The sequence below is a fragment of the Oryzias latipes genome, chromosome 11 (genome assembly GCF_002234675.1).
Source record: "Oryzias latipes chromosome 11, ASM223467v1".
In the NCBI taxonomy this organism is placed as follows: Eukaryota; Metazoa; Chordata; class Actinopteri; order Beloniformes; family Adrianichthyidae; genus Oryzias; species Oryzias latipes.
Genome location: NC_019869.2, coordinates 23,517,413 through 23,544,547, shown reverse-complemented (window position 1 = coordinate 23,544,547; position 27,135 = coordinate 23,517,413). Strand labels below are relative to the sequence as shown.

General features: G+C 39.3%; 3 protein-coding genes across 3 annotated transcripts; all 3 read right to left on the bottom strand.

Moving 5' to 3' along the window:
- Nucleotides 1–332: 332 nt before the first annotated feature.
- On the bottom strand, nt 333–4,162 carry fam8a1 (family with sequence similarity 8 member A1). Its single transcript, XM_004074239.4, has 5 exons — nt 3,656–4,162; nt 2,336–2,456; nt 2,117–2,240; nt 971–1,110; nt 333–850 (listed from the first exon to the last, which is right to left on the bottom strand). The coding sequence occupies exons 1-5, from the start codon at nt 4,020–4,022 to the stop codon at nt 706–708; spliced, it is 897 nt and encodes a 298-aa protein (XP_004074287.1). The 5' UTR covers nt 4,023–4,162; the 3' UTR covers nt 333–705.
- Nucleotides 4,163–18,400: 14,238 nt separating this feature from the next.
- LOC111948214 (fatty acid-binding protein, heart-like) lies at nt 18,401–19,538 on the bottom strand. Its single transcript, XM_023960179.1, has 4 exons — nt 19,360–19,538; nt 18,938–19,113; nt 18,736–18,837; nt 18,401–18,643 (listed from the first exon to the last, which is right to left on the bottom strand). The coding sequence occupies exons 1-4, from the start codon at nt 19,430–19,432 to the stop codon at nt 18,590–18,592; spliced, it is 405 nt and encodes a 134-aa protein (XP_023815947.1). The 5' UTR covers nt 19,433–19,538; the 3' UTR covers nt 18,401–18,589.
- Nucleotides 19,539–21,117: 1,579 nt separating this feature from the next.
- On the bottom strand, nt 21,118–24,624 carry mrpl53 (mitochondrial ribosomal protein L53). The gene is made up of 3 exons (XM_004074237.4): nt 24,498–24,624; nt 23,409–23,521; nt 21,118–21,311 (listed from the first exon to the last, which is right to left on the bottom strand). The coding sequence occupies exons 1-3, from the start codon at nt 24,590–24,592 to the stop codon at nt 21,193–21,195; spliced, it is 327 nt and encodes a 108-aa protein (XP_004074285.3). The 5' UTR covers nt 24,593–24,624; the 3' UTR covers nt 21,118–21,192.
- Between the last annotated feature and the right edge of the window lie 2,511 nt (nt 24,625–27,135).

The following is a 27,135-nucleotide window of genomic DNA, read 5'->3' as shown; positions in this document are numbered from 1 at the left end:
TAATCTTTGAATTTCAACCTTTCTTTAAAAAAAAAGAGGTCAGAATTTATCATTGCCTTTTCTTTTTTTCCTCTCCAAGGCTCCAATCCATTTTTTAGGGTTGTTTTCATGGTCATATGTTAAAGTTACAAGTACCTCAAAAAGCTATCGTGTTAGAGTAAGGACAGTAAATGTAGTTCGGTACTTTTCACCTCTTGCTTTGAAGATACACTATTGTACTTAGAAAGTAAAACATCAGCAGCTAAAACTTCAGAAAATAAACATCACACAAACGTTTTGTCCCATTTGAACAAGAAACCAAACTTGATGAAATTTAATTAGTCAAAAACAAGTTTTTCTAGTGTCATTTATTTAAAAAAAAGGCTTTCCAAATGTTAAAAGTTCAGCAAATCCACAACATTTATCATGTTTATGAAATATAAACATTTATTTTATATCTAACACTTTGCATCATGTGTCAATTGTGTGGAGAGTTCAGTATCATTTACAGGTTTGCATTCTATACAAATAATCAAAACTCATAACACTTTGGAGGGTTTTTCTAACTAAGATCAGCCATGATGGCAGTTTCTCTGACTAAGATGCTTCTTAGTCTAAGCAGTGCAGTCCATCCATTAAAGAAATCAAAGCTCGATCAGCTCAGCAGTCCTTCGTCACTCAGTGCAAAAAGTCTCACTCTGCGAGTGAGTCTGTCGGGAGAACAAACTATCTGGGGCTTCTGCGCTGCACAACTATGGTTCCCGCTACGATGTCGTACACAGTCCTGTTGTGCTGGAAGAAGAGCAGCGTGATGAAGATGGGAAAGAGGAAAGCAATGGAGAAGTTCTTGTTCAGTGCACGCACCATCGAGCTGTGGGAACAGAAAACCCTAAATTAGCACAACATCGGAAGAAAATGCCCTCTAGTTACAAATACTTTCAACATTTGCGTTGAGATACAAAAACACCCCTAAATAAATAGGCTCACTCACGCAGAGAGGGAGACGTTGGACGCTGGGACGACAAGAACGCGGTTAGGTCGCACCAGCGTGGACGTATTGCATGTCACAACTCGCAGACCAAGTAGGAACTTTCCTGGAGTTGCACCGCCAGCTCCCCAAATGCAGAGTGTCTGAGTGAACAATGAAACCCGACATAACAAGTACAGGGTTACCAAACACTCCAATATGAGGGAAAAACGAACAGAATTAGCTGGTTAAGTCTGGTCTTAAAAAAAAAGCTCTGAACAGGAGAGGCGCAGCCTTAATTTCCCACCGCTCCGTTCCCTTTCGGGAAAACACAATCAGTCCCACAGCTCCCATCAACATGCATGATTTCACCTCAGGCAACCGTCAGTGCAACATTGCATCAGTGTCCTCTGTGGGAAGCAATGCTGGAATAACACTTTGTTCGTGATGGCAACCTTCCTGCAGATGCAGACTGTACTGCACTGTCTCCCAAAACAGTTGCTGGTTGGAATCTCAGTTTAGTGAATTATGGGTTTTTTTTTTATCCAAGTGTCACAGTTTGCCTCCATATGACCAAAGAAAAAATGGGGGCAAAGCTGCTACAAATATGAATTCATTAGTATAAAGAAATACATTTGCCACTCAGACAGTTTGGAGCTCCTGTTAGTTTGCAGTTTTCACCAATTAATGTCTTAATTACTGGAGTTTAAAGATGTTTCCTTCCACAAACCTGCCTGATTCACAACAACTACAAAATATTTACAAATGGAGTCATACATAACTTTGATTTATAGAGTTTTCAAAATATGTTACCCGTAAAATAAAATTCAGCTGAATAAAAAAAAAGGAAGCTTTTCTTTAAATTGTTCAATTTTACTAAATTAGCCAACATTGTTTGGCGTAATCTTCATCTTTATAGTAACCTTTAAAGATCTAAACAACTTTTTTCTGCTTTACTTTTTACTTCAGAGCCTGATTTTATCACAAAAGCTTGGCTTTTTCTCCAACTCAAGAAGATATCATGTGTACATTTAAAAACAAAAAAAAGGAAGGAATTGAATGTTTGCTGCAAACATAGTTGTGATCTACTTTTTAAACATAAATCTTGACTAAACCGAGTAAGAAATATCCCCAAAACTTATCATCAAGACTTGATCAAATGTGACTCACCTCATAAACACACACTAGAACCCTGTAGACCAGAGCGACCGCCATCATCTTCTGCAGGTCTTCTAAAGACGTGTTCTCGTCAATCTCCTCCACGATGAAGTGGGTGATAAACTTTGCAATGTCCCTTTAAAGATATTTGAAAGGTTTTTTTGTGGTTTTTATGGCTGTATTAGAGGGAATTTAGAGATCCCTTGAAGGCCTCTGGGTGGCTTTACTCACTTCATCCCGCTCAGATGCATGATCCATAACACAATGGTGGCCTTCACACAGAACAGGATGATGAAATCCACCGTCTCTGCCATGAATCTCTGGAGAGGAGAAGGAATCTTGTACTCCCGCCCTGTCAGGCAGACGTATAAACAAGTGTGAGTCAAGAATCCAATTTGAAAGGAAATGTATAATCACTGAATTACAAATGATCTGCTGATTGCAGAATCAAATTCTTTTTTTCTTTTTTTTTTACTTTTGGCTTTTCCCTTCATGGGTCGTCACAGCCAATCAGCTTCCTACATCTAACCCTGTCTTTTGGATCTTCTATTCCAACACCACCTACCTTCATGTCTTCGTTCACTGCATTCATAAATCTCCTCCTTGGTCTTTCTCTAGATCTCTTTCCTGGCAGCTCTTGACTCAGCATCCTTCTACCAATATATTCACGGTCTCTCCTCTAGACATGTCCAAATCATCTCAGTCACCTCTCTGACTTTATCTCCAAAACCTCTCACATGTGCTCTGATGCACTCATTCCTGATCCTATCCATCCTGGTCACTCCCAAAGAGAACCTCAGCATCTTCATCTCTGCTACCTCCAGCTCTACTTCCTGTCTTTTCCTCAGTGCATTTGTCTTTAGGGATAACGACACGGCTGGTCTCACCACAGTTTTGTACATTGTTCCTTTCATTTGAGCTGAAACTCTTCTATCACACCTGACATTTTGCTTCACCCACTCCAAACTGCCGGGACTCCCTAGTCCCTTCTTTTCCAAATCCTTCATTACTCTGGACCCTAGGTACTTCAACTCCTCCACCTTCTTTGTCTCCTCTCCCTGTAACCTCACTCTTACTCTTGGGTCCTTCTCGTTCATACACATGTACTCTGTCTTCTTCTGGCTAACCATCATTCCACTCCTTTCCAGGAAAAAAAAATCCTCCACCTCTCTAGCTTCTCCTCCACCTGTTCCATGCTCTTGCAACAAATCACAATGTCGTCTGCAAACATGATAGTCCATAGTGATTCCTGTCTAACCTCACATGTCAGCCTGTCCATCACCTTTGCAAACTGGAAGGGGCTCAGAGCTGATCCCTGATGTAATCACTGATTTACAAATGATCTGCTACAATTCACCAAAGATTAGAGAAGAGTAGGACAGCTGTCTCAGGATGACTAAGAACTTAAGCTTGTTAATTATACATGCACATGTACTTAAGCCTATTTCCGCGTAAACTAGAGACTTAGTTTAAATTGGCAGAATAAAGCCCTTTTTCCTCGTCTGGCTTGGTGCATTGAGGATGAACAGCAGCCCAGACACACAGCCTTACCTGCCTGGAGGGTGTCGCCGTTCTGCTGCTGGGCTGCCCGGGCATCCGCCGCCGAAGCGGCGCTCCGTTCAGTCCGATCAACGCCGACATAAGGAGGCGGCTGAGGCAGCGTGGGCGGACTGAGAGGAGAAGGGTAGCTGTACCAATTCCGGATGTCAAAAGCTTGGTGGTCACCAGCGGAAGTCGAGAGAGCTGCGTCCGGCGTCTGAGGGAGAAGGAAGGCTGGCAGGAAGCCCCAGCTCGCCGGGCTGCAGCCCGTGTAATACTGCCACATCCACTGCTGCAGCTTCTCGCAGTATTCCGTGGTGACCGTTTGTGGCTGCTTTGTGTCCGTTTCGGAAAAACCGGGACTACTGTCGTCCAGCATACTTACGAATAACAACCAGTCGACATTACAGACCCAAATAACTTCACAGAAATAGCGTTATAAGTTTGAACTGTAAGGTAGTTTCTCTTCGTTGACGGCTCACAAAGACGCCATCAACGCGGGGACATGATTAGGGGGGGATATGTCACCATGCGCTACTTTTAACGCTTATTTATTGGTTATGCTAACATAAAATAATTCAAAATACACATATATACGATTATAATATTAAATATTTTACTAACGTTTTGCGTTGATGACAAAAAATAATAACTTATAGTGTGAGGGAAATTTTGAACCCCTCCTGCCGTCTTTATTGGTATCGACCATTTAAAGGGACGTACTGAATTTTATCCAATTTCCCAGCAGGCACCTGCCATGATGATGATAATTACCTAAATGTTGTACAAAAATAAGAAAAACGATTTCTTGAAGCATCATTTCTTTCTTAGCGTTATTTATACATTTACCTATAAATGGACGTTAATTAGACACAACTTGGAAACAACTACTTATAGTATTTTCCATTTCTTCATGTAAAGTAAAATACTCCTTTTTTAAATGTTTTAAAAAATTGTCTAAATTATATATATATCCTCCTGAGACCCGGCCCATTCACTTATGTCCTCTATAATGGACATTTTGTTTACCTGTTTATTTCTAAGGAATTAAGAGATGCCTTTCCAAATCCTATTCTACTCTGTAGAGGACATCCTGGGCTTTCCATTGATGTGTTATGTGATGAGTTTGCATGCTGGGAACTTTAAGTTTTACCTCTACAAAGATGGCTTCCATGCCATTTACCTAATTTTATGGAAAGGTTAAAGGCAAGTCAAATATTATGTATCTATTCCTTTTTTTACCTTGATAATTATATATAATCTTGGTCATAAACATGTTAGGAACAATATTTTTAGATCTGAAAAAAGTTTCATGTTTTCAGTTTTAAAACAGCAGGCATTTAATGAATGTCTACTGTAGTGGACACCGGGACCATTTTAATGTATTTAATGGCTGCACATGATTTTAGGATGAAAAAGTGAAGCAGAGAGGATTCTATACCAGTTAGTTGAGAGAGATTCAGATTTGGAGCTTTCATATGATAAAAAGGATGAGATTCAGGAAGAAATAATTGTTATTTTTTTAAATAACTTGATTTTTTTGTGTTTTTTAAACGTCCATCATAACAGCTTTACACCTGTGCTACCAGGGCGCCCTGCCTATCAAGATGACACTAAAGTTTGTGAATACCGGAGTTCAATCTCGTACTTTTCATAGTACATTGATAACATTTTTGAGGATCTGTTTTTGATCTAGTTGTGTTCCAACTACCGGGGAATCACACTCCTCAGCCTCTCTAGGAAAGTCTATAGGCCACAGTACTGGAGAAGACAGTCGGTCCGATAGTCGAACCTCAGATCCAGGAACAACAGTTAGGTTTCCGTCCTGGTCGTGGAGCAGTATAACAGCTCTACACCCTCTCTAGGGTGCTGGAGGGAATGTGGGAGTTCGCTTATCCAGTCCATATGTGTTTTGTGGATTTGGAGAAGGTGTTCGACCACGTCCCCCATATCCTGTGGAGGGTGCTCTGGGATTACAGGGTCCGGGGAGCCTTACTGAGGGCTGTCCGGTCTCTGCATGACCGGAGCAAGAGCTTGGTTCGCATAGCCGGCAGTAAGTCAAACCTCTTCCCGGTTTAGTTGGAGTCCAGCAGGTCTTCCCCTTTATCACCGGTTCTGTTCATAGTTTTTATGGACAGAATTTCTAGGGCACAGGCAGGGGCCGGAGGGGGTCTGGTTTGGGGACCATAGGGTTTCATCTCTGCTCTTTGCAGATGATGTTGTCCTGTTGGCTTCATTAAGCCGGGACCTCCAGCGTGAATTAGGCGGTTTGTTGTAGAGTGTGAAGTGGCCGGGATGAGGGTCAGCACCGCTAAATCTGAGGCCATGGTTCTCAACCAAAGAAAGGTAGTTTGCCAATCTCTGGGTGGGTGGAGTATCCCTCCAGGTGGAGAAGTTTAAATATCTTGGAGTCTTGTCCATGAGTGAGGGAAGACAGGAGCGTGAGATTGACAGGCGGATCGGAGCAGCGTCCATAGTTCAGCGGTAGCTGTTCCGGTCTGTTGTGGTGAGAGAGCTGAGCCGAAAAACAAAGCTCTCAATTTACCGGTCGATCTTCCTCTGCAGCAGATGGTCCAACAAGTAACAAAAGAGTGATGCAGAATTTTATTGTTTTAAAACAAAATTTAATGTTTTTTGGGTGAATATCACTCTAAAGATTTAATCTTCTCCTTTTTTAAGATTTTCCAAATTGACTTCTATTTTCACAGAAATATCGTCCTGTTGTCCTCTACAGTTGACGTGTTGGGAAATTAAAATAAAAAACATTTAAAAAAAATTAAAATTGTAAGGTGTTTATTTAGGCCCAAATGGATAGGAAATCACAAAAAACAGAAATTGTAAGACACTTTTTTTCCTCGGTTCTCAGGAGGATATATATATATGTGTGTGTTTAGTTGTTTAATATGGAATGCTGTAAAGATTAAATAACATTTTAATATTCTGTATTCATTTAAATCCATTTTTGAGAGATTTTAGTTGTTTTGTTTAGTAAAATTGTGTTTGTGAAGTGGGATGTTATTATACTGAAAATGATGTCACTCAGAATTGAGCAGACCTCTGTGTTTATACCAAAAAGGCAAAACAGAAGATAGTTATCAGTGTCATTGCGTTGAGGATTTGTTTATTGCAGCAATCGATGGAGAAGAACTGAAAGGCATCAAGGAGATTTAAGATAAAGTAGTTAAACAGAATCAAGCATTTTTGCTTGTTATAGATTTTACTCAGTCTAAAGGTTTAGTAAAAATGTCAGCAAAATACTGAAAAGGTCAATAAGATGAACTTTCAACACAGATAGACTCGTTGTGATGAGAAATTATTTTACATAGACGATGCTATTAAAAGGAAAGTTTAAAAAAAACACAGAGAAAGGAAGTGGGAAGCCTCATATCTCATGACCTGTACTCGACAGTTTTGCGGTAAGCAAACTATCACATTACTTGTACAAGCCAATAAAAGAACTATGAGCACATGTTAAGATATCTCACTGCAAACAGGAGGCTGAGTTTCAGAACAGGCAACAGTGAGAAGCTGCAGACTGAGCAGTCGATGCTATAGATAAACACTAAAGGGTAGTTGATCATCAGTGAGAAGAGTACTTTAAAGTTACATGGAATACCAAAAAAAATCTTACAGTAGCAATCTGAAGCAGAATGCATGGTGGTAGCCTTCAAGATATAAGAGTATATATTTAAAGCAACTATTAGAAGATGTGGATGATAACATACATGCACAGACAGAACTGCACGAACAACAATTTTTTTTTAATTTTCCTTCTGTATTTGTATTCTCGTTGTTTTCCACAAGAGGGCAGCAAAGATCTCTCCTTTTCTACATTGTGGCACATCAAAAATAGTTCAAATGTGTCTGCATGTGTTTTTTGGCATCATAAACTTGCCTAAACGATTTCTGCTGCAGTCGTGTAAATTATTCTTCCTGTGCACACATTTCACCAAAAAGCTTTTACTTTAATAAACACAAGAAACAACTCTAATGTACTGTGCGTGCAAACCATGAGATGTTAGTCTAAGCCTTCCTCTATAGTTAAAGATGTTAAATATGTAAAATAGAGACCATAATACTAGACTACGCTAAATGTCACTGGGTTCAGTAAACTAATTTGCAGGTCATTCATTTGACTAAATTTTGCATTGAGCTCTTTCTTACATTCCCTAACACACATTTAGTGTGTGTTTTTTCTTTTCCTACCACTCACTTCTGCAGGTTCTGCCCAGTCTTGATTGTTTCAGTTCTTTTCATTATTTTACACATCTCCCTACACACATGTGCCCCCCTGCAGTGGTTATAGGGTAAGGGGGCACTGTACTTGCTGACTGGACTGCTGTCACGCCTGCCAGTTCCCCACAACTGTGCTGGCTCAAAAGAATGGAGGCAGTGACGCGAATCCGAATGAGCATTATCCCCGCCGACAGAGGCCATGCGATGACTTTGCCCAAAAGTAATCGGGTTCAAATAAAAGCCGAGTCCTGCAACTGCTGACCCCCATGAAAACCCGACAACCTGGCAGGATTACTGGTGTGGAGGTCCACGAGTTAGGGATTTTAATGAATGGGGGAATTCTGCTGAGCTTTATTGATCGAAAAATATCTCATAAGGATTTTTACATATTTTTCTTGTTATAATTGAAAACCCGTTAAAAATAACATGGATTGTTGTGCTTACATAAAATAAAACTATGAGGAAAGCATAAACTCCTGGCATAAAGCATTGTCCTCTTTATTATAAAATCATATCCATGAATTAACTCGTAAATTACATTTTATTTATTAGTTCAAAGAACATTTTTGATTTTTTTTTTGTCTCTATTTTCAATGCTTTTATGAATTTGCAGACGAGAAGGAGACTGAACGAAGGATGAAGATGGTATTCACCAAATGTGAAAAGCACACGGTTCACAAGGTTCCTGTAAAGCAGGTTGCTGTGTCTGAACAGGAAGCTTCCAGACAAACACTGTTGGAACAAGGTCATCAAATAACTCCAGCGCAGACGAACGTTTTCATATCAGAAGTTTCTCAGCTTTTATTATGTTTCAGACATATCTAAAGGTTGATTCATTCAGTAGTCTACACACAGAGCTGTTTTTGCACAGGTTTGGTCACTGAAAAGGAAGGAAATGTATTGCAGAACCGTGTAATGGGGGATAAAAAGAAAAGCTATAAAGAGGAAAAAAAGGGTTGAGGGTTTTGAGAACAACCAGGCTTTGCTTTAGAGAGAGAATAGAAGAGAGGATAAAAAAAGGTCAATTTTAAACAAGTTTTAATCAATCCAACAATTTATCCATTTCCATCTGAACCTTTTGAGGGCTCATGGGGTTGCTGGAGCCTATCCCAGCTATTTTTGGATGAAGAGTTCACCTGGGATGGGTCGCCAGTCCACTGCAGGGCCACACACACTCACATCCACACCCAAGGATAATTGAGTGTGACCAACCTAGCTACAATGCAGGTTTTTGGGAGGATGCTGGAATGTTTGGATGAAATCCATGCCTACATGGGGAGAACATACAATTAGTCAGAAACAAAAAAGCGATAGACTTTTGCAACTTTTACAGCAGAAAGTTTGTCTCAATTATAAGTTATGAACAAGTTGAGAGGCTATCACAAAATACGTCTGGTGGGTCCCCGATAAAAGAGAAATGAGCAAAACTGTTCATCCTGAGAACATGCAGAACGATTTCCCGCATGTCCTGCTTTCAGACAAGGCCACGGCCTGGTGATTCATGCTCAAAAACTCTGATTTGCTGGACTTTTTCTGTAATTTCATGTTTTTTTTTTTTGTTTTTTTTGCAGGCTTTGCTTATGCTTTCAAACAGGATTAAAGTCTTTCATCCATGGTTTCACGTACCGGTAAATCAAAAAGGTGACTTCTGTAACTTAGCCCCTTTTTTAAACTCAAAAATGTTTCATAAAGTTGCAGCAGTTTGTAAATCTGCACACAAGGTAAACATGTTTAAATCAAGAATTGAGATGTAGAGAAGCAAAGCTCTTGATGTCTTGACCAAAAGACGAGAAAATCCCTGCTTTGTATTATATAGAAGCAATTAAGAAAATTATATCTGCTTCCCTGGATCTCTGGCAGAAGCATCCAAGAGGAGAATGAGAACAAGCACTCTCCCACAAGCGTCTGCTTCAAGATATTTCCTGTATCTACTCCCTTTTCTGTAGCTTCATCCCTCACCTAATTCTCTTTCCTGCACCTTCAACATCCTGCACCTTTCCCCTGCTGTTGGCAGTGAGGAGGTTTATTCGGGTGACTGCAACAACGCCCTACACTGTGTGCAGCCATGTTTCATAACTGGACGTTAGGTCCTTTTGGTTCCAACATCAATGGGGTTCAAAAAAGCAAAGTTCTCACAGAAAGGTTGGCTGCTTGTTTAATGTGCAGCTGTGCATTGCAGGGAAGACAGCAAAGCTTTGTCGTGACGAGTTTCACACGGATACACCGCAAAAACTGAATCTTAAGAAAGTAAAAAGAGCCCTGATTGAAGGATAAATGTCTTCATTTTTGTCTTGCAAGAAAGCTAATCTAATTGAGAAAGGTTTTCTATTGCAAAATAATCCTAAATTGAGATGAAAAATGTCTTAGTGACAAGAATCTTTTTCTTAAAATGTGTTCTCACCCCACTGGCAGATATTTTGCTTATTTCAATCATTTATTTCAAATTTTAAGACTGTTTGACTTATTTGTAGGGGCCTTTTCTTTCAGATGAAAACAAACAAAACTCAGATTTTATGGTGAAAGCGACTAAATTTCAGAGTATGCTGCAGCTGCAGCGCCTTCATTGTACAGAATAGTGTTTCAACCCCTGAAAGCTGTTCTTATGGAACAGAATCTCACCAGAAGGGTTAATAAGGGTTTGCTGTTTGCGTCTACTGCGGTCCATTGGGGAGCTTGAGTAAAGGTCAGCCTGTGACTAATGCCTTCCTCTTTCCTCCCTCCTTCCAGAGGCTGTGGTTATCTCTGCAGTGCATTGTCGGGAAGTGCCTGTTGCCTCCAGCACGTCGCAAAGTGTCCGTCATGCTGGCTCTGCTCATGGCCTATTGTTTTTTTTTTTTTTTTAAAGACCAAGCTGTCAAGGCTTCATCCCAGCAGTGCATTGTGCATTGATGGGCGACAGGACAGTAAACGCACGGAACAAACTGTTTTCCACAAGTTACAGAGTCCTGTTAGCTTGTGGAAATATTTTGTTGTGCCTGAGGACAAAAGTTTGGGAACATGTTTTCGAAAAAACTGTCACATTAAAATCTTGTGGTTTAACAACACTTGTGTGCTTCAAATTTTAAAGCTCTAAAAGCCTCAAATGAACAAAAAAGAACAGTTTTGCTTAGACTTAGTTTTGTCTCTATTTAATTTCTGAGGATTTTCGCTATGTCAATTTGAAAAAAAGTCTCTTTTTTCCACTTTTTTTTTTATTTTAGTATTAGATTGCTGCAACATTTAAACGTTTCTTCATTTTTTTTCACCTTTACTGATATTTCAAATATTTCTTTGCTGTTTTTTGTAAAGACCTCATCCATGATTGCCTCTTTGGGCCCATTTCATTGTATAAAAAGAATGAAAACTGAAGGTTGGACAGACAAACAGTAAAATCTGACCTTTCAGAAATCAGCAATGTTCAGCCATCCACCTGCAAGGGGAAGGTCGCCGTGGGTGGGTTTGTCTGCGACGGCATACTTACGGCGAAAGGAACAACAACAAAGCGTTGTTTTTTCTTAACATTTTATCCGAGTAAATTCTCTGAATTCCCGCTGATTTCTGCTGCTACAGACAGGACAGCTGTCTGCCACAACAAGGCAAATCTGCCTTCCTGTCCAGGACTGTGGTGTCTGCAGCCATGCCTCAACACAGCTCCAGGACCTCTTATAGGGTCGTGCAACAGGATTTGGTTTCTCCTGAGGCTAAAATACTCAGGCTTGTGAATAAAAAAAGTCAGATGTGTTGAAACCGTAAACAGACTCATTTCAAAGCAAAGCCTGTCACTTTATTGACCTAAGACAAGGTTGAATTACTGCTTTTTGAGCTCTCAGCTGTTTTTATTGTTGTTTTAAACATAAAAAGCAACAGCAAAAGTTCAAAGTTACACTTTTCCCCCATAAACTATCGAATTAAGCAGCAGTTAAATCTCAATAAGGTCCTGAAACCAGATTATGTTCCGTAGACAAACAATGGAGGTCAATCGATTTATTGACTTTTTCTAAATTCCATACAGTCGGCGTCTTTTCTGGCTCTCAGCTTTTCCACTTGACTTAGTCACTTATTAAGATAATTACTAAACAGAAAATTGAACGCAAAAACAACTTTTAGGAGCTGTAATATTAATCTATTGCTCTCCAACTTTGAACAGGTTCTGGTGTTTAATGTGGTCCATATTTGCCCCTTTTTTATATGTATTGAATAATCAGAAGCTCAGTTTAGATAAGATCAGAATTAATTAATATTTTCTTTTAAAAACACACTAAAATATATTTTCTCTGACTTCACATGGTGCTGGATGTTCAAAGTTGGACACACAGGTTCACTCAAATGAGACTAAAAAAACAAAATTTGGGGTTTAGTTTCCAAGATTTGACTGCATTGTTTAGAGAAGCACCCAGATAACTTTTTGATCTACTGTAAAAGCGTTCCCAGTGTTTTTTTAGACTACGCTGTTTTATTAGAATTCCACCTCTGAGTGCATCGAAAATGGTGAGCAACATTGGAGCTAACCAGCCGTACAGTTTTAAGCCAGATGCCACGTCAGGCGAGGAAAACAAAGACATACATGGATCTACACTCGTGGAGCTTCTGGCCCACTGGCTGTAGATTTTATGCAACAACTAGAAGCTTTTTCAAACTGGATTTTATTTTGTCTGCACCTGAATCACAAGAATTTGATTATATAAATTCCCAGAAATGCAAATTTTAGCTGACATTTGATTATATGAGTCCTCCATTATTAGAAAAATCCTGCAAGAGAATGTCAGAAACACCAAGAATACCATTTCCATCAGAGAGGGTCTTTAAAGCTTGTGCTCTTCCCGCAGGAAGTCGTCCCGCAGGGGGGTCAGAAACCACTCTGGAGCCAGTTTCAGCTCTCACTGTACACTTCCAACAACTCCTCATGAGAACAAAGAGGGGCCGCATTACTTCCCCTCCACTTTAAGACACTTCTAATTGTGATGAGGAGACACACAAACACGTCTAGTTCAAAGATCACCTCAGTCACCTCTGCTCTCCCTCTCTTAATATCGCCTCAACCAGATTACAGATCACATGATCTGTCACACAGCAGTTGGGGAGGGGGGGTTAAACCACTGTGGAGACCATATCTGCACCTTTAAACCTTCTGACGGCCATTTCTTCATTGGTTTTCTGAGCAGAAAACCCACAAAAGAAAAAGACACGGCCATGCAGCAGAGCTAGAATGCACATAAAAGGCCTCTCTGGGTGGGGGACAACCATTGTGTAAGGTAGTCTCACTTTAAAGATCTCCAGCATCCTTCCTCCACATGGGCTTCTGAGTCTGTAGCAGGGGCCCCTCTGCTGCTAAACTCTGACAGGAACTCCTGCTGGGAAAACTGGGAAAACAGAGATTCTTTGTGAAACTCTCAAAAACAAAAAAGTTTTTTTTTCCTTTTGCAACCTACATAGCCCCTCTGAAGTTAGATTTTGAGCTCCAGGTGCACGCTCTGCTTTGCAAGAACAATACTGAAACTCCCACTTTGTTTTTACTAGTTAGTAAAGCTGCATCAGTCACTTGTAGTGCTACATATAAAACGACAAAAATGAAAAAGAAAACAACTCTCAAGAACTTAATATGTGGCACAAAAAAACGTAAATCAAAACACAATTCGTGAGAGTAGTAGTTCAGAAAAAAAAAAGTTTATTTTTCTCAATTTATTTTCCAAAATATTTTTCTGAGCTTACTAAAAAAATACAAATATATATGAAGAACCTTTTTTTTAATGCACCTCTGATAGCTCTATGTACACTCACAGGAAGCTCTTGTAAATTATGATCCAGTGGATTTAGTTTTAAATTCTAGATCAGAATAGAGTAGAGTAAAGCAGAGTAGAGCAGAGTAGAGTAGAGTAGAGTAGAATAAAACAAAATACTACTTTGGATTTTATTTGTTTGTTTAGGAGCATATTTTAGCATATACGATTAAAATTGCATTAAATGTGTTTAAAATTGCATTTCTAATTTTTTTTGTATTAAATTGTTGTGAATCAGGAGCAAATGAAAAAATGCTGTAGGAAAAAGAGATTTTTCGTTACGTAGAAAATTCGCTGGGCGGGCCTCAAACTCCCTGCAGATTTCTGCAGCCAGTTGTTGACGACTAGACCTGTGTACGTCTTCATTTTCATTGCCTGAGCTGGAATCTGTATGACTGGAATGGTCCAGTATTGCTCCCCCTTTTTGTTGCACCAATAATGTTAGGTTTGGGGTGTGAGTGGCTGTAAGCTATAGCATGAGAGCCCATAATAGGATAACTCTCAGGAACGGAGAGGGTTAGAGGGGTGCTCCGCGCCAGCGTTCCCACCCACAACCCAGAGGTGAATTTCTGATGAACTCCTGCAGAAATCGTGTCCTAGATGAATGACACCGTTTTTTTTTTTTTGTGGCTAGAAGGCTTTGAAAATAGATCAAAAGAGGATCAGAATGGGACTTTAACATCATAAACTTGCTGGAGTTCTAAGGAGAACGCACCAGTTACAGGAAAAATCCAATAATAGGAAGATGCAACGCAACAAATGAAAATTTTAAGATTGGTCAATGATGTTTGCTAAAAGAACCGTTACACAGTCCAGTAAAATTTCTGATGAAGCTGAATCAAATTAAAGGCGGGACTGCGCTCACAAGCAAGAAGATATACACGCTTTGGAGTTTTGTGCTATCCCAGGCCACAGCTTGCCCAACACCCAAGCTCTTGTTGATGAAATCAAAATTGGACTTTACTGTGTCTGACTTACAAGGATCAGTGAGGAAAAAATGTCGTTGCATAGCAACCAGCCTCTCCTGCTGCTCTGCCGGGCCTCATCAGACATAGTTCTGTTCCGCTGCTCAGTTGCTCCAGGGACGGTCTTGCATCAACCTGCATGCCATTCTGATCCTGCCAAAAGTAGGTGAGATGAAACTACTGTGTTTGCGGGGAATGTGGGGGCACTTTTCAGAAAAGATCCATGAAGGCAGGTTGAGGCTGACTTCAAGGCCAAAACCACCCTTCATCAGAAACACCCAGTGAGAGAAAAACACTGAAATGCTGTGGACCTACTGTGAATAGCTCATAATATCTCCTATCTAATGATTGCTCCCATATTGCCCATATTTCTTTCTTTTTTCCTATTCAAAATGAACCCAGGAAAACCATTACTGGTACACAATTTATAATCAGTGTTTTTTTTGTAAAATTTTGAGTTTGTTATCATCAACAACATTTGGAATCCTGATCTCCAATTACAAAATGATTACGAAACAATATTTAGCCAAATTCAAAATTGCTCTCCAAAAACTTGCCTCTGCTGAAAAACTCCTCAAACAAGAATAATGAAAAGAACAGCACCTCTTTTAATAAAAAAATTAAAGAGTAAATCTCATATCAGTTGTTAGGCATGGTGGTGGAGGGTTAATAATTTGGAAATGTTTAACAGCTATATTTTTCCTCTAATTTGACTGATTCAGTACAGGAACATGAGGCTGCTGTTTTAATGAAACACTTGAGCTATGTTCACACCGGGCACGTGATTCGCGTTCAAAATCGTGTGGCAGGAGTCGAGCCTCTGTCTCCCCCTCTGACCACTAGAGGGAACCAGAAAATTCTGGATCCTGAATATTAACCTTCATCTGCTCCCAGTCATGTCACTACACCTCCCATCAGCCATCGCTCATTGTTCCCGGACAGCTGCTCTGCATTCAGCAATCACCGCAACTGTATTTAATCGAGCTTTATTTTTTTGTTTCCCTTCGTGTGTTTAGACCTTTGCCTGTTTGACTACATTTTTACATGTTGCCCCGCCCTTGTCCAGTTTGTTCTCACCTAGATGTTAACTGACAGGCTTGTTTGCTCCTTTCAAGTAGTGTATGTGTTTGTTAATAAACACAGTTGCATTTGGATCCAAAGCCTCCTCCTCTTCGTCACAGCTTGGTCCTAAACCTGCATTTAGCTCATGGCGTTCACACTGAAGGAGCAGGGAGGGGCTTCTTTTTTTCTCTCTCTACTGTTTAGTAGCGCATATGTCCTAGCTTCGAAAGAGGCTTGTTCTGAAGTGTCGACGCGGCGCAAATCTAGTTCCAGGCTTTTTCTTTTACAGCTTCCAATACATGAAGGACTTGGTGTCATTTTATTTCAGCCGGGCACAAACCACAATTATTCATTTCTCCTCCGTGATCAATTTTCAAATCGTTAGCACTTCCATGAATTGAAAGGGTTGCCATTCATACGTCACTACATAATGCGAATCCGTTGTTGGTCAAAGTGGTTTAACTTTCAATACGCGTTCAATGGACATGCGTTTTGTACGTAGAACTTGAAAACGTGCATAGGTACACATGAACATGAGAGTTGTGAACGCGGAAGCCCGAAATACACATGTGCGCACGCTTGCAAAGACTTTTCATTGGAAGTGGCGGTTTGCGTTGCCGAGGGTGGCGTGAACGAAGCTTAACACACAATTGAAATGATTTCTAGTCAAATGTTCAAACTTCACAAGCTGATGAGACATCCCAGCTTATTTTTTGTCTCTAAAGGACAATCTTTTCAAGTTGCATTTGCTATTTTTTAATCTAACATCAAAGACACAACCAAAGCCCTATTAGGTTATCTGCCTAATTATGTGTATCCAGAGTGCTATCAACACTTTCCTCACATCTGAAAAACAGCTAAGTAGGCCGGGACTCAGTTCTTTGTTTTGTAAAAGACCTCAGTGATAATGAAATTTTAGCAGTGCTGATACAACACAGAATACTGTTTATTTTATACTATCAAACATGTACTTCAACATTCCTTAGCTATCACCAGTTTTTCAGTGATAAGGCGCAAAAACAGAAACAAAATAAGCTTCTTCTGACTGAGCATTGGTTGTCCAGTAAGAGTCAAAGGTCATACATATAGTGTAAGAGCTGCAGCTCATATAGTATATGATGCATCCTTAGCTCCATCGAGGCACTTGAACATGAATTGTGTTTGAAGGTTTAAGTTAAGACCAGGCCGAGAACAAGCAGAGGAAGGGTGTCAACGCTGCATCTGAAGTGGAGCTTTCCAGATGTTTTGCAAAGGATGTGAGTTCATTCTTCAAAAGTCTGAAAGCCTCTTGTGACACAAAACATCCCGAGTGTCATCCATATTTGTTTGTCTAGCGGTCATGAGAACATGTGCTGGAAGCGGAGCACTGAGCCGCTTTGTAGTCAGATTTATTTTACACAGTTTGCTCACAAACTGCTTTCTGATCACTAAAACTAATCTGTTCGTCAACGTTTCTCCCAGAAAACTGCAGGCAGTGTAGGTCCTCTCTCATCATTTAGAGTTTCTGCCTTTATGCTGCCTTTAGTGTTTATAATGTGTACAGATTAAAATCAAATTAGATGTTCAGCCACTTGCCAAAAACAATGCTTCAACTGCTTCAAGATGTTCCAAGAGCTGCCTTTCAAACTCCAGTGTGCTGTGCTTAATTGGCAATGCTGTGGACAATTCCTGCAAGATGTCGGAGATGAAAAGATGGAGGTGGGGATGCGTCGTTCCCTGCAGTTATGCAAACAAAGTGATGTGGACGCCTGTGGATTGTTAAACACGGCACCTGTAAGTCGATCCTCTGCAGATGGCCTTTTGGGGCGCTTAGCGTTGTGCTCACACAATCGGCATGAGTCTGGATCGTAAAGAGCACAATGTGGGAATGGGGTCAGGATTTGGTTTTTGCTTAGATGCAAAGAAGTCAGGAGTTGAACAATGAAATTGGAAGTTTGTTTAAAAAGTGCAATTTCATGCATGCATTTGGGCTTTTTTTTTTTTTTTTTTTACTATTTGCAGCTCTATTGTCCTGATGATGCAGAACAAATGTTTTTATAACACGTGGGCTATGTTTCCTCTAGGACCACTTTTTCCACACCGAATTCCTGCTCTACACGTTTAGAACCAAAATACTTTAGTTCTTAAAATCAAAGTCATTTATACTTGCAAAGAGGCCAATTTAAAGATTGCTGAAATCTGAAGGATTGAACTGCTGAACTGTCAATAGTAACCAAAGTTCATGTTCTCATGCATTTGACCTTTCCTTAAGTTCATATTGAAAACTTCCCCTTTTCCAGTTCCATTGTCCAGCCAGAGTGGAACTTAAATTCCACCTGGTTCAGCTGTTTTGGCCATTAGGTCTAATCAGTAACAAGTCTCCCTTTCCTGTCATGGGAAAGTGGTCAAGAATCTTGCACAAAAACTTGATCGGGGGCCAATGGGTGGGGGACAGATGCAACCATGAGCCAACTCTGCATGTAGTTCACAGCCGTCGTACATGTACTGTGGGAAATACTGCATCGTCCAAAAGAAAAATGGAAAACAAACCCATGACCATTTTGGGGAGGAAAAAAAAAAAAAAAAAAAAACCCTCCCTGTGAGGTCACATTCAGGCTCCTCACAGCTTTGCAGAAGAGTATTGCTTTTAAACCAAGGTGGGCTCTGGAGGCCAGTCACATGCTTTCCAAGTTTAAGACTTAGAAAAGTTTTACATTTAGAAATCCAAGAAAACGCTCCCCAGCTTCTCAAGAAGACACTTTTTCCAGAGAGAAAAATCATGCTTTTTATTCACAATAATTTCAAGTGCAGCTGAACAGGACATGTTTAACAGAGGCACAAAATCCTGACTTTGGTAACAAAGGAATACTTTCAGAGTAAAACATTCCTCAGTTTGGCATCTCGCTCATTGAACTGAGCCCGTCATCCTCCAGTCAGAGTGAGTGTCTTCATGCCTCCTTGACATACGTCCTCACCGCCACCACATCTCCCATAATGCATTTCTGTGGAGAATTGAAACATTTCGTATGTGTGAGAAATATTTTCAGGGATATTTTTTTTTAAACATGCAAATGGAAAAAAAAAAAATTCTCACCGCTATCAATTTTCCATCAGAGATCTCCCTCTCAATACTCGTCTCCTTCCCGTCCCAGCTCTGTTTCTGCACAAGCTTGCCGTTGTCCAGCGTGATCACGGTCTGCGGGGCAGAAGAAGCGGAGAAACGGTCAGTTCCAGCACACTCCCACCCCACGTCGCTCCCACCGCTCGCGGCGTCCGCCTCGCGCGCCACCACCCACCGTGGTCTTCCTGTCGTCCGCGGTGGTCTCCTCGAAGGGCTCGTTGAGCTTGAACTTGACCTCGGTGGTTTTGAAGGTGCTCTGGGACTTCATGGAGATGGTGCCCTGGTCCTCGATGCTCACCACGAGGTTGGGTTTGGTGCGGTTTCCCACCTGCCGAGTTGCAAATCCTACACCTGTGCCGGAACGAAGGGGGGGGGGGGGGGGGGGGTGGGGAAGAAAAAAAAAAAGTTAACTGTTACTAATGACAAAAAAAATAAAAAAAGTTAAATCAAATTTGAAAAAAAAAAAAAAAAAAAAAAACCTACAAAAACGCATTTCTCCTAAAATTAGCTTTTTAAAAAAAAAAAAAAAAAAAAATTCCACTTTCGTTCATTTATTAAAGCTTAGTCTCTGTATCTCAACCCGATGACTCCTCTTACCAATTGCCTTCATGTAGTCGTCAAAGTTCTCGCTGGAAATCATTTTCCAAGTTCCAACAAACTTTTCAGCCATTTTCCGTTGCTTCTCGATGGACCAAAAGGAAAGGGGAAAAATAAAGATGCCAACAAACTCCTTATTCTAAATTAGTTTTTTAGGTCAGTTTGTGTGCAGAACAGTAGTTGCTGGGTGTTTTTAAAGGACCAGTCCACTTTTTTCTGAGGGAGAAACTGCATGTGTGGCCAATCACGGACGTCTACGTCACATCCTAATCATTTAATTCCCGCCTCCAATTACTCTAGTTATCAGCAGGTTGTGTGATTGGTCAAACGCTTCTCAGGCAACAACTTCTTTTTTGTAAATTTGGTTTCACTTGATAAAACAATCATTTTTTACATGTTTGTGTTCATTTTTCATAGTTGAGTTTTGGGTGACTGCAGGATTTTGGAAAGAAAATATAAAGAAATTAACAAATCTTTGGAGTAAAACCACTAATTAAAAAAAAATAGAGAAAATAGGGAACAGCAATAGTAAAAAAAATGAATAAAAAGTTTGCATTAATGTAAAAATCACGTTTTACTTGTTTTGTCCTTTACAGCTCAACACAATTCCAACACACCTGTTACAGCAGGTGTGTTGCACCTCATCTGGGCAAATCTGATTGGTCCTAAAAGGCAGATTTGCCTCCAAATTCATAACCTAGCCTAGCACAGAATTGAAACAGGAATTGAGTATTTTTTAAACTTACAGTGATGTTAAGAAGTGACCTCTTAGGCCAGGTATTTGTTTTTTTGTGTGTTTCTTGTCACCTAAAGAATTCCTGTATCGAGGCTTCTTAGTAGAGGTGATTCGTGTTTCGAAAAACAATGTAAAATTCAAAATCAACTATATTTACAAAGCACTTTTCCTGTTACAGAACACCTACGACTTTAAATAAATAAATACAAGTAAAAAATAGTTACTAAAAGTCCCCCAACACACATAATATTGTAGAAAAAGTGCATTAAATCATACTAAAACCAGGGGAAAGGGAAAAACCTCCTCAAGGTAAGCTAGAGAGAGAAGTTTTCTGTTTGTTCTTAAAAACATTCACAGTGGAAGAAACCCTCACATCCTCAGGCCGGCCGTTCCACAGATGAGGCCCACGGTGCAGGAATGTGGTGGGTTTTTGTTCTGACCTTGGGGACCACCAGCACCTGAGGGCTCCGGGACGGTCATCAACTAAAAGCCTTTCTGAATAAAATGAAGGTCCTGTTCCAATGAAGACATTTATATACTAATAAAAAGCATTTTAAATTGATCCTAAGCCTGACTGGAAGCCAGTGCAAAAAGGTCATAGCAGACTTAAAGAAGCATTTCTGAAAGGCAGAAAGAAAAAACTAGTATCATGAAAGCACATACAAACAAGACTTCTAAAATCTGGATTCATTCTTAGGTAGGATTTTTTTGCTAAATGCTAAAAATCTAACTTGCTGATGAAAAAAGACTTCCAAGTGGCATTTTTGTGGGGGAAAGTTGTGTTGTTGCATGGAAACCTTTGCTCTGAATGACATGTCTCCCACTCAGACCTCAGGCATCCTGCAGGAACTGACTGCAAAACGCATTTGGATTGGATTGGATTCAAGATTTGAATAATAAATGCTGGCAAAGTGTCCTCTGAACTTTTTAACTTGGAACATTACAAAAGAGATCACTGTTCCAGTGATGAGATGGCTAAAAAAAAAACAAAAAAAAAAGAAGAAATCTAGCATGAAGCAACATATTTGTGCAACAACTTAGTTTTTTTATTGTACATGTATAAATACAAACAACTTCCTGCGTCAACAGGCGTGTGGTCATTTCTTTCCTCCACCTATTGTCTGTGTGTCCTTGGCTGTGCAGCGGGACTGGAACGCACTCAGCATTTCAGCGCTGGTCAACTTTGCTCCCTTCATCAGCAGTCTCTCTCCATCCACTAAAAGAAAAAAGAAGACATAATAAGATGAGTCACATTGAAACAATGTGTGAGGAGTTCAGGGGTGGAAAGTTAACTTTGAGCAAAAGTCAAGTAGCCCACTGCCAGACTCATCAGCTTCATTTTCCTTCTCAACTTTGACATACATGCATGCTTCTGCTAAACGTTGTGTGACCAATCATTTCAGTAGCATGTCAAGCACTAAACACATGGTGAAACTCTGTGAAGTGTCAGTGTATTCAGACTAAACAGGTTGTTTTCCAGCCTCTCCAGTCACATAAATGGTATTAATTGAAAGTGGGTGATATCCACTCTGGAAAAAAGAAAAGGATTTGTCAGATTCTTGTTGCTGTTCTGCTTAAAGAAGATGAACAGTCTGTCATAATCATCAAAGATGCACTTCAACTGTGTGAGACAGAATGTTAAAAAAAAGAATCACGTTTTCAAGAAATATTTTGTTTTATAATGGGACAGAAAATAAGGAATTGAACAAATTTGAAAACACTTTTTGTAACCCTGTAGCTGCTTTTTTCTTTGGGGGGGGCGGGTCCATTCTTCCATGCAGATCTTCTCAACAGCTGGGATGTTTTGGGGCTGTTGCTGGAAAACAAACATTTTGAATTCCCTTCACAGATTCTCTGTTGGATTGAGGTCCAGACACTGGCTAGATAGACTACCCCAGAACCTTGAAATGATTTCTATGTAGACTCTCCTTTGTTGCCACTTGGGATGCAACTCAGCGTTCTTCCACCTTCAAACAAGGTGAGTGGAGTATAGCTTTGTTTTGGTCTTATCACACCATTCCCGCAAGTCAGCGATCTTTGCTTCTTCAATTTTCCTATAACTGCCCCAACAGCTGATCTCTTCTCATCAACCTCTTTCCTTATTGTAGTCTTGTTTAGGTGAACATCCTTGTCCCTGGTGTCCTTCCACAGCTCTTTGGTCTCGGTGGAGCGGTCACAGTCCAACTGTTTAAGGGCGTGGACAGGTGTATTTTATACAGGTAACCAGTTCAAACAGGTGGCTTTAATACAGGTAACAAGTGGAGGATAGGAGTGATTTAATGGAGAAGCAACGGATCTGAGGGACAGAATTCTCAACTGTTTGTTCAAACACTTTTTTTTGCTCCTTTAAACAAATCACCTCTTGAAAAAAAAAACATTCAATGTGATTTCCTGGATGATTTTTCTACATTCTGCCTCATAGTTGTAGTGCATCTATGATGAACATTACAGGACTCTAATCTTTAAAGAAGGGACAACTTGCAGAATAAAATAGGGAAAGCAGGAAGTCCCTTGATAAAATTCAAAATTCAGAATTGTTTATTGGGCTTTAATTATTTTTTTCTTTGTAAAAACTCTGACTAACTTATGTTAGAAAGAGTCAAATCCGTGTTTTCTTTCTTTAACTTTGTACTTTATTTTATTACAACCTAAAATTGGAAATTCAGCTCCCACATTTAATTCAAAATTTCCTCCTTTTTCATAATTTTAGCTTCTATATCACAGATTTTCCCTCTTTTTCCCCCCAATTTGTAATTTTCTCATTCTAAAATATGACATTAATTTAAAAAGTTCTATCTTTATATTGACGTTTTGCCTTTTTTTCCTCTAAATGCCTCGAAAATAAGCAAAATACTGTTCCCTCACTTTGGATTTGTTTATAATATTCCCTTTTAAAACATATCAGGCTAAGTAGTCAACAAAGAAATAGTCAAACTGTTAGAAAATAATATAAATAAGTGAGGTTTCCTGTGATGAATAAAGCTTCTTACTTCTGCAAAATTCCATATTCACCTCTAAACCTACAGAAAACCGTCTGTAAAGTAAGGCTGGGTTGAGAAGTTCCAATATTGATTAAATTTGAGGATCCATTGTATTTTGTTCCTGCTTTAGGCAAAATGTCTGCTTTACTTTTTAGTTTTTATCTGTAAATCTTCATATTTTAGTAATAAATGACATAACCGTGTATGTGAAACAGTTTAAAACAAAATAGGTTTTTGGAAAAGACATGTCTACATAAAACATTAAAACCATTAACTTCAAATAAAGTTGAGTTGAGAATTTGTCTGCGAGCCTCACAGTCTTCCTCACACACCATAAGTGATGTCCACTACAGGTTCAGACTTGTCGTGTGTCACGATGGACGTCACCTCACAGTTCATGTTGGTTGCTCGCACCTTTTCTGAGCCCACCATGGCCAGAAACTCTCTGTGAAGTAAAAAAAAAAAACAGCAAGCAAAGAGCTTTTTATTCCACACATTTATGTAGTTATATTCATCAAAGCCAGTGTCAGATATTTAGGTGAGTGAAAGGCAAATATAAATATAATATATGATGTTGTTTGGGATGAAAACTGCATATAGTCTTTGCAATATTATTATTTAATGTGCAATTAAAAAAAAGCAACTCTCCTTTAAATACATCCTCAAATTCTCATTTATACAGAATATCTTAAACACATGAAGCATTTGACATGTTTAACAATCATGTGTAGTACTACTAATTATACAAATCCCTTGTTTTTCTTTCCTTTTTCAAATACATTTTATGCTATCTTTACTTATCAATGAACCCCTTATTTTATGATAAATGTTGATCCTTTCTTTGCTGCATTTAGAGTGCGGCATTCTGATTTTCTGATGGCTGTTTAGTCTGGTATTATTTGTACTGTGGTCTTTGATATCTTGGCTTGTAAATAAATACATTACTGTATTCTTCCTAGTATTCATTGTCTTCTAGTTTTTTGCACAACTTGGGGAGTCCGAGTGGGTGGAATTGGGGCTAATTTCTTAATAATAACTGTGATATTATCATTTCTGTTTAAGTCCCTTATCTTTTCATTGAGATAGTAGCAGAGATACTAACAAGTTTTTGTCTTTTCCGTAATACAACAGTAACTAACTAGTCATTTAAACAAAATATATTTTCCCAAACACATTTTAAGTCGATGGTTATTTTGAAATGTATTTCCAGAGCTGTACACAACATTTCGAATAGCATTTTGTATTTAATAAAACAAATATAACTTGTTTTCTGGGTATTTGATATTGGTGAGTGCTACTGCTAGCCTAGGCTATTCTGTTGTTGCTAACGACATTGTTGCTCCTTTCTCATAGATTGCATATTTTAAGACATTTTCAACAACACAACAACCCTCAAGCCGCACAACAAACTTTTGACCTACCGTGTGGACCGCACATTGGACTCAAAGGGACAAAATTGAACCGATATTTTCTTCACAGCCTTCAGAATCACAGCAGCTTTGCGGGGCGCCGCCATCTTTTCTGTGAACCATGACCTCTAACCTCTACAGGAGGCCGGAGCCTTATTTTTTTCACCACCAGAGGGCGCCACAGGAAAAGAAATGAACCCCCGAGTTGAATCCAGAAAACGAATGATGTGCCAATATTTCACAGTCAATAAATTATTCAGTTAAAAGCCGAGATCAGAATAGAATAGAATCTTTATTTATCCCTAAAGGAAATTTAATGTGGCAACCTGCTTGTTCCACAACACTATAGCACATCCCATAAAAATAAAGCAATAAAATAAAACCAAACAATAGATTTAAAATTTAAAATTCAACGGGCTCTTCTTTTTGTTCTTTATAAACATAGGTCATTTTACAGTACAGAACACTACACTTTAACCTCCACAAATTACTGCCCACTTTTTAAAATTAATAACTGATTTTCACCTTGAATTTTTCTCTTTAGAAAATAAATACAGGCATTCTGAGATTGTTATCAAAACTGAAAGCTAATTTTGTCCTGTACTGTGCCACTGGGGGTGTCATGATAATAGTAGCCATTGTTGAAGCAGTTTCATTGGAGCAGTTGGTTTGGAGTAAAATTCCTGCAACAAGAAAATAATAATAAGAAAAGACTGATCACTTTTTATGTCCCCATGTTTATAAGTCTGAGGTTTTGTGAAATGAATCTTTTTATCGGTAAAAAAGTATTACTGAGAGTTAGTTTTGTTAATCAAAAAACCTCAAATATACTGCTTAATACCTTTAAAGGTGTACTTGTATTTTAAAAAATCAATTTTGGGGGCGGAAAATGCATCCTTATGTCTGTCAAAAGCAGGTTAGAATTTTTTTTTTGCTTTTGCCTTCAATATATCATCCTGATAAGTGAAAAACAGGGGAACCTTTTTAAGTATGATAAGTTCTCCTCAGTATTTTGGAGTGCTGTAAAAAAAAAAAAACCTCAAATACATTCAAAGGTGCTGCATGTTTGTCCGTCTTGTCTACAATGACATTTCAAACTGCATTATAGGGGCTGAGAGGAGAACTGACGATGGCACTTTTTGTAATCATGGCTGTGCTATAGCGCAGAATCAAGTTAGAGGACGAGTGAAGGGGAGGGTCTCTGTCAAGAACAAAGTCAATAAAGGAGCAGTTGATCTCCAAATGGACAGTCAGACAGACATATATCATAATCAAATAGACTAAAAATAGGGACAGACAAGTGCTTTACTCAACAAAACTGTCTAACGTCATACGTGAAAAGAGATTTGATGTTATACTGTTTTTAGATAGGAAATGTGTTGGCACCTGACAAGGTTTACTCACTCAAAGTGTGTATTGTCAAATGCATGGAGGGAGTTTGGATTTGCTGCTGTTTGCTTCACACATTTTTTAGATTAGATCAGATCACCTGCAAAAATAAAAGCAGAGCATAAAAATAATTCAAGGCAGACATTCTTTCTGTAGGATTTTCCTAAATGAGACCCTGCTGTGTGGCGATCTCAGTTTCATCCAAGTCAATGATGAACCTTAATCTAGAATTTGTACTTCATTTGACTTCTGCTCACCACAGCTGGGTGTTTTTAAATTCAGTTCCAGGGCGTGTTGTGAGCTAATTTAGTGTTCTCACATCAACACACCCTGACTTACACAATTTCTCCTCACCCCAACACGCCTCAAGTCTCTTTCCTAAGCGTCTGACGGTGCGACCCGGCCTGTAACAGTTGGACGACAGTGGCTCTAAATTTAGACGTGGGGCTATTGAAAGGGAGAAGCATTTCCTTTACAAACAGTGTGCAACACACAAACACACACACACACACACCACACACACACAATTCTTGTAGGAAGTGTACTCAGCAATGAGGGGGAGCTCAGAAACAATAAATGCTCAAGGGGATGTTTGACCTGAAGGAAAAACAAGGTTGTCATCTTGCTGTTGAATTTCAGTCTGAGTTTGTGTTTGAGCCAGTTATACGTTAAAGGGTGGATTTTACGGGAAGGCTGAAAATGTTTTACTTTCAAAACTATTAGTCGGAATGAGTTAATTTAATGCAATTGGCTGCAGAAAGGTTTCAACCTGAGTGTTTTATTTTATTGTAAAATGAGCAAATTGAAGCACATTTACAGCTCCTCACACCTTTGACAAATTCAGCTGTAGGGGGCTGTCAGCTATTCAGTGTTAATTATGGAGAGTTACTTGAGAAAATGGAGTAGAAAATGTGGTGTGACTGAAAACCCACAGGGTTTCATGTAGAAAAAGCAGCAAATTCACTTTGGAGAAGATGTGTTCCTTCTGGAGACCGTTGCTCTGATTGCCAGGCAATTGGACTGCAGTGGTGCTGCTTTTATTATGTTTCCCAATCAATGTTGAGCCCGGGGAATTCACATGCCTCACCGGAGGAATTACTGTCAGAAAATAACAGTATCGCTTGGAAAATTGAGAGAAATGAATCTCAAACAAAAAATCAGCTCACAAGTTATTGTTGTTGTTTTTTTCCCTTCTAATTTAGCAATTATCAAAGCAAAAACACTCAAAAGCAAATTTCACTGAGCTTTCCAGACAGAAAAA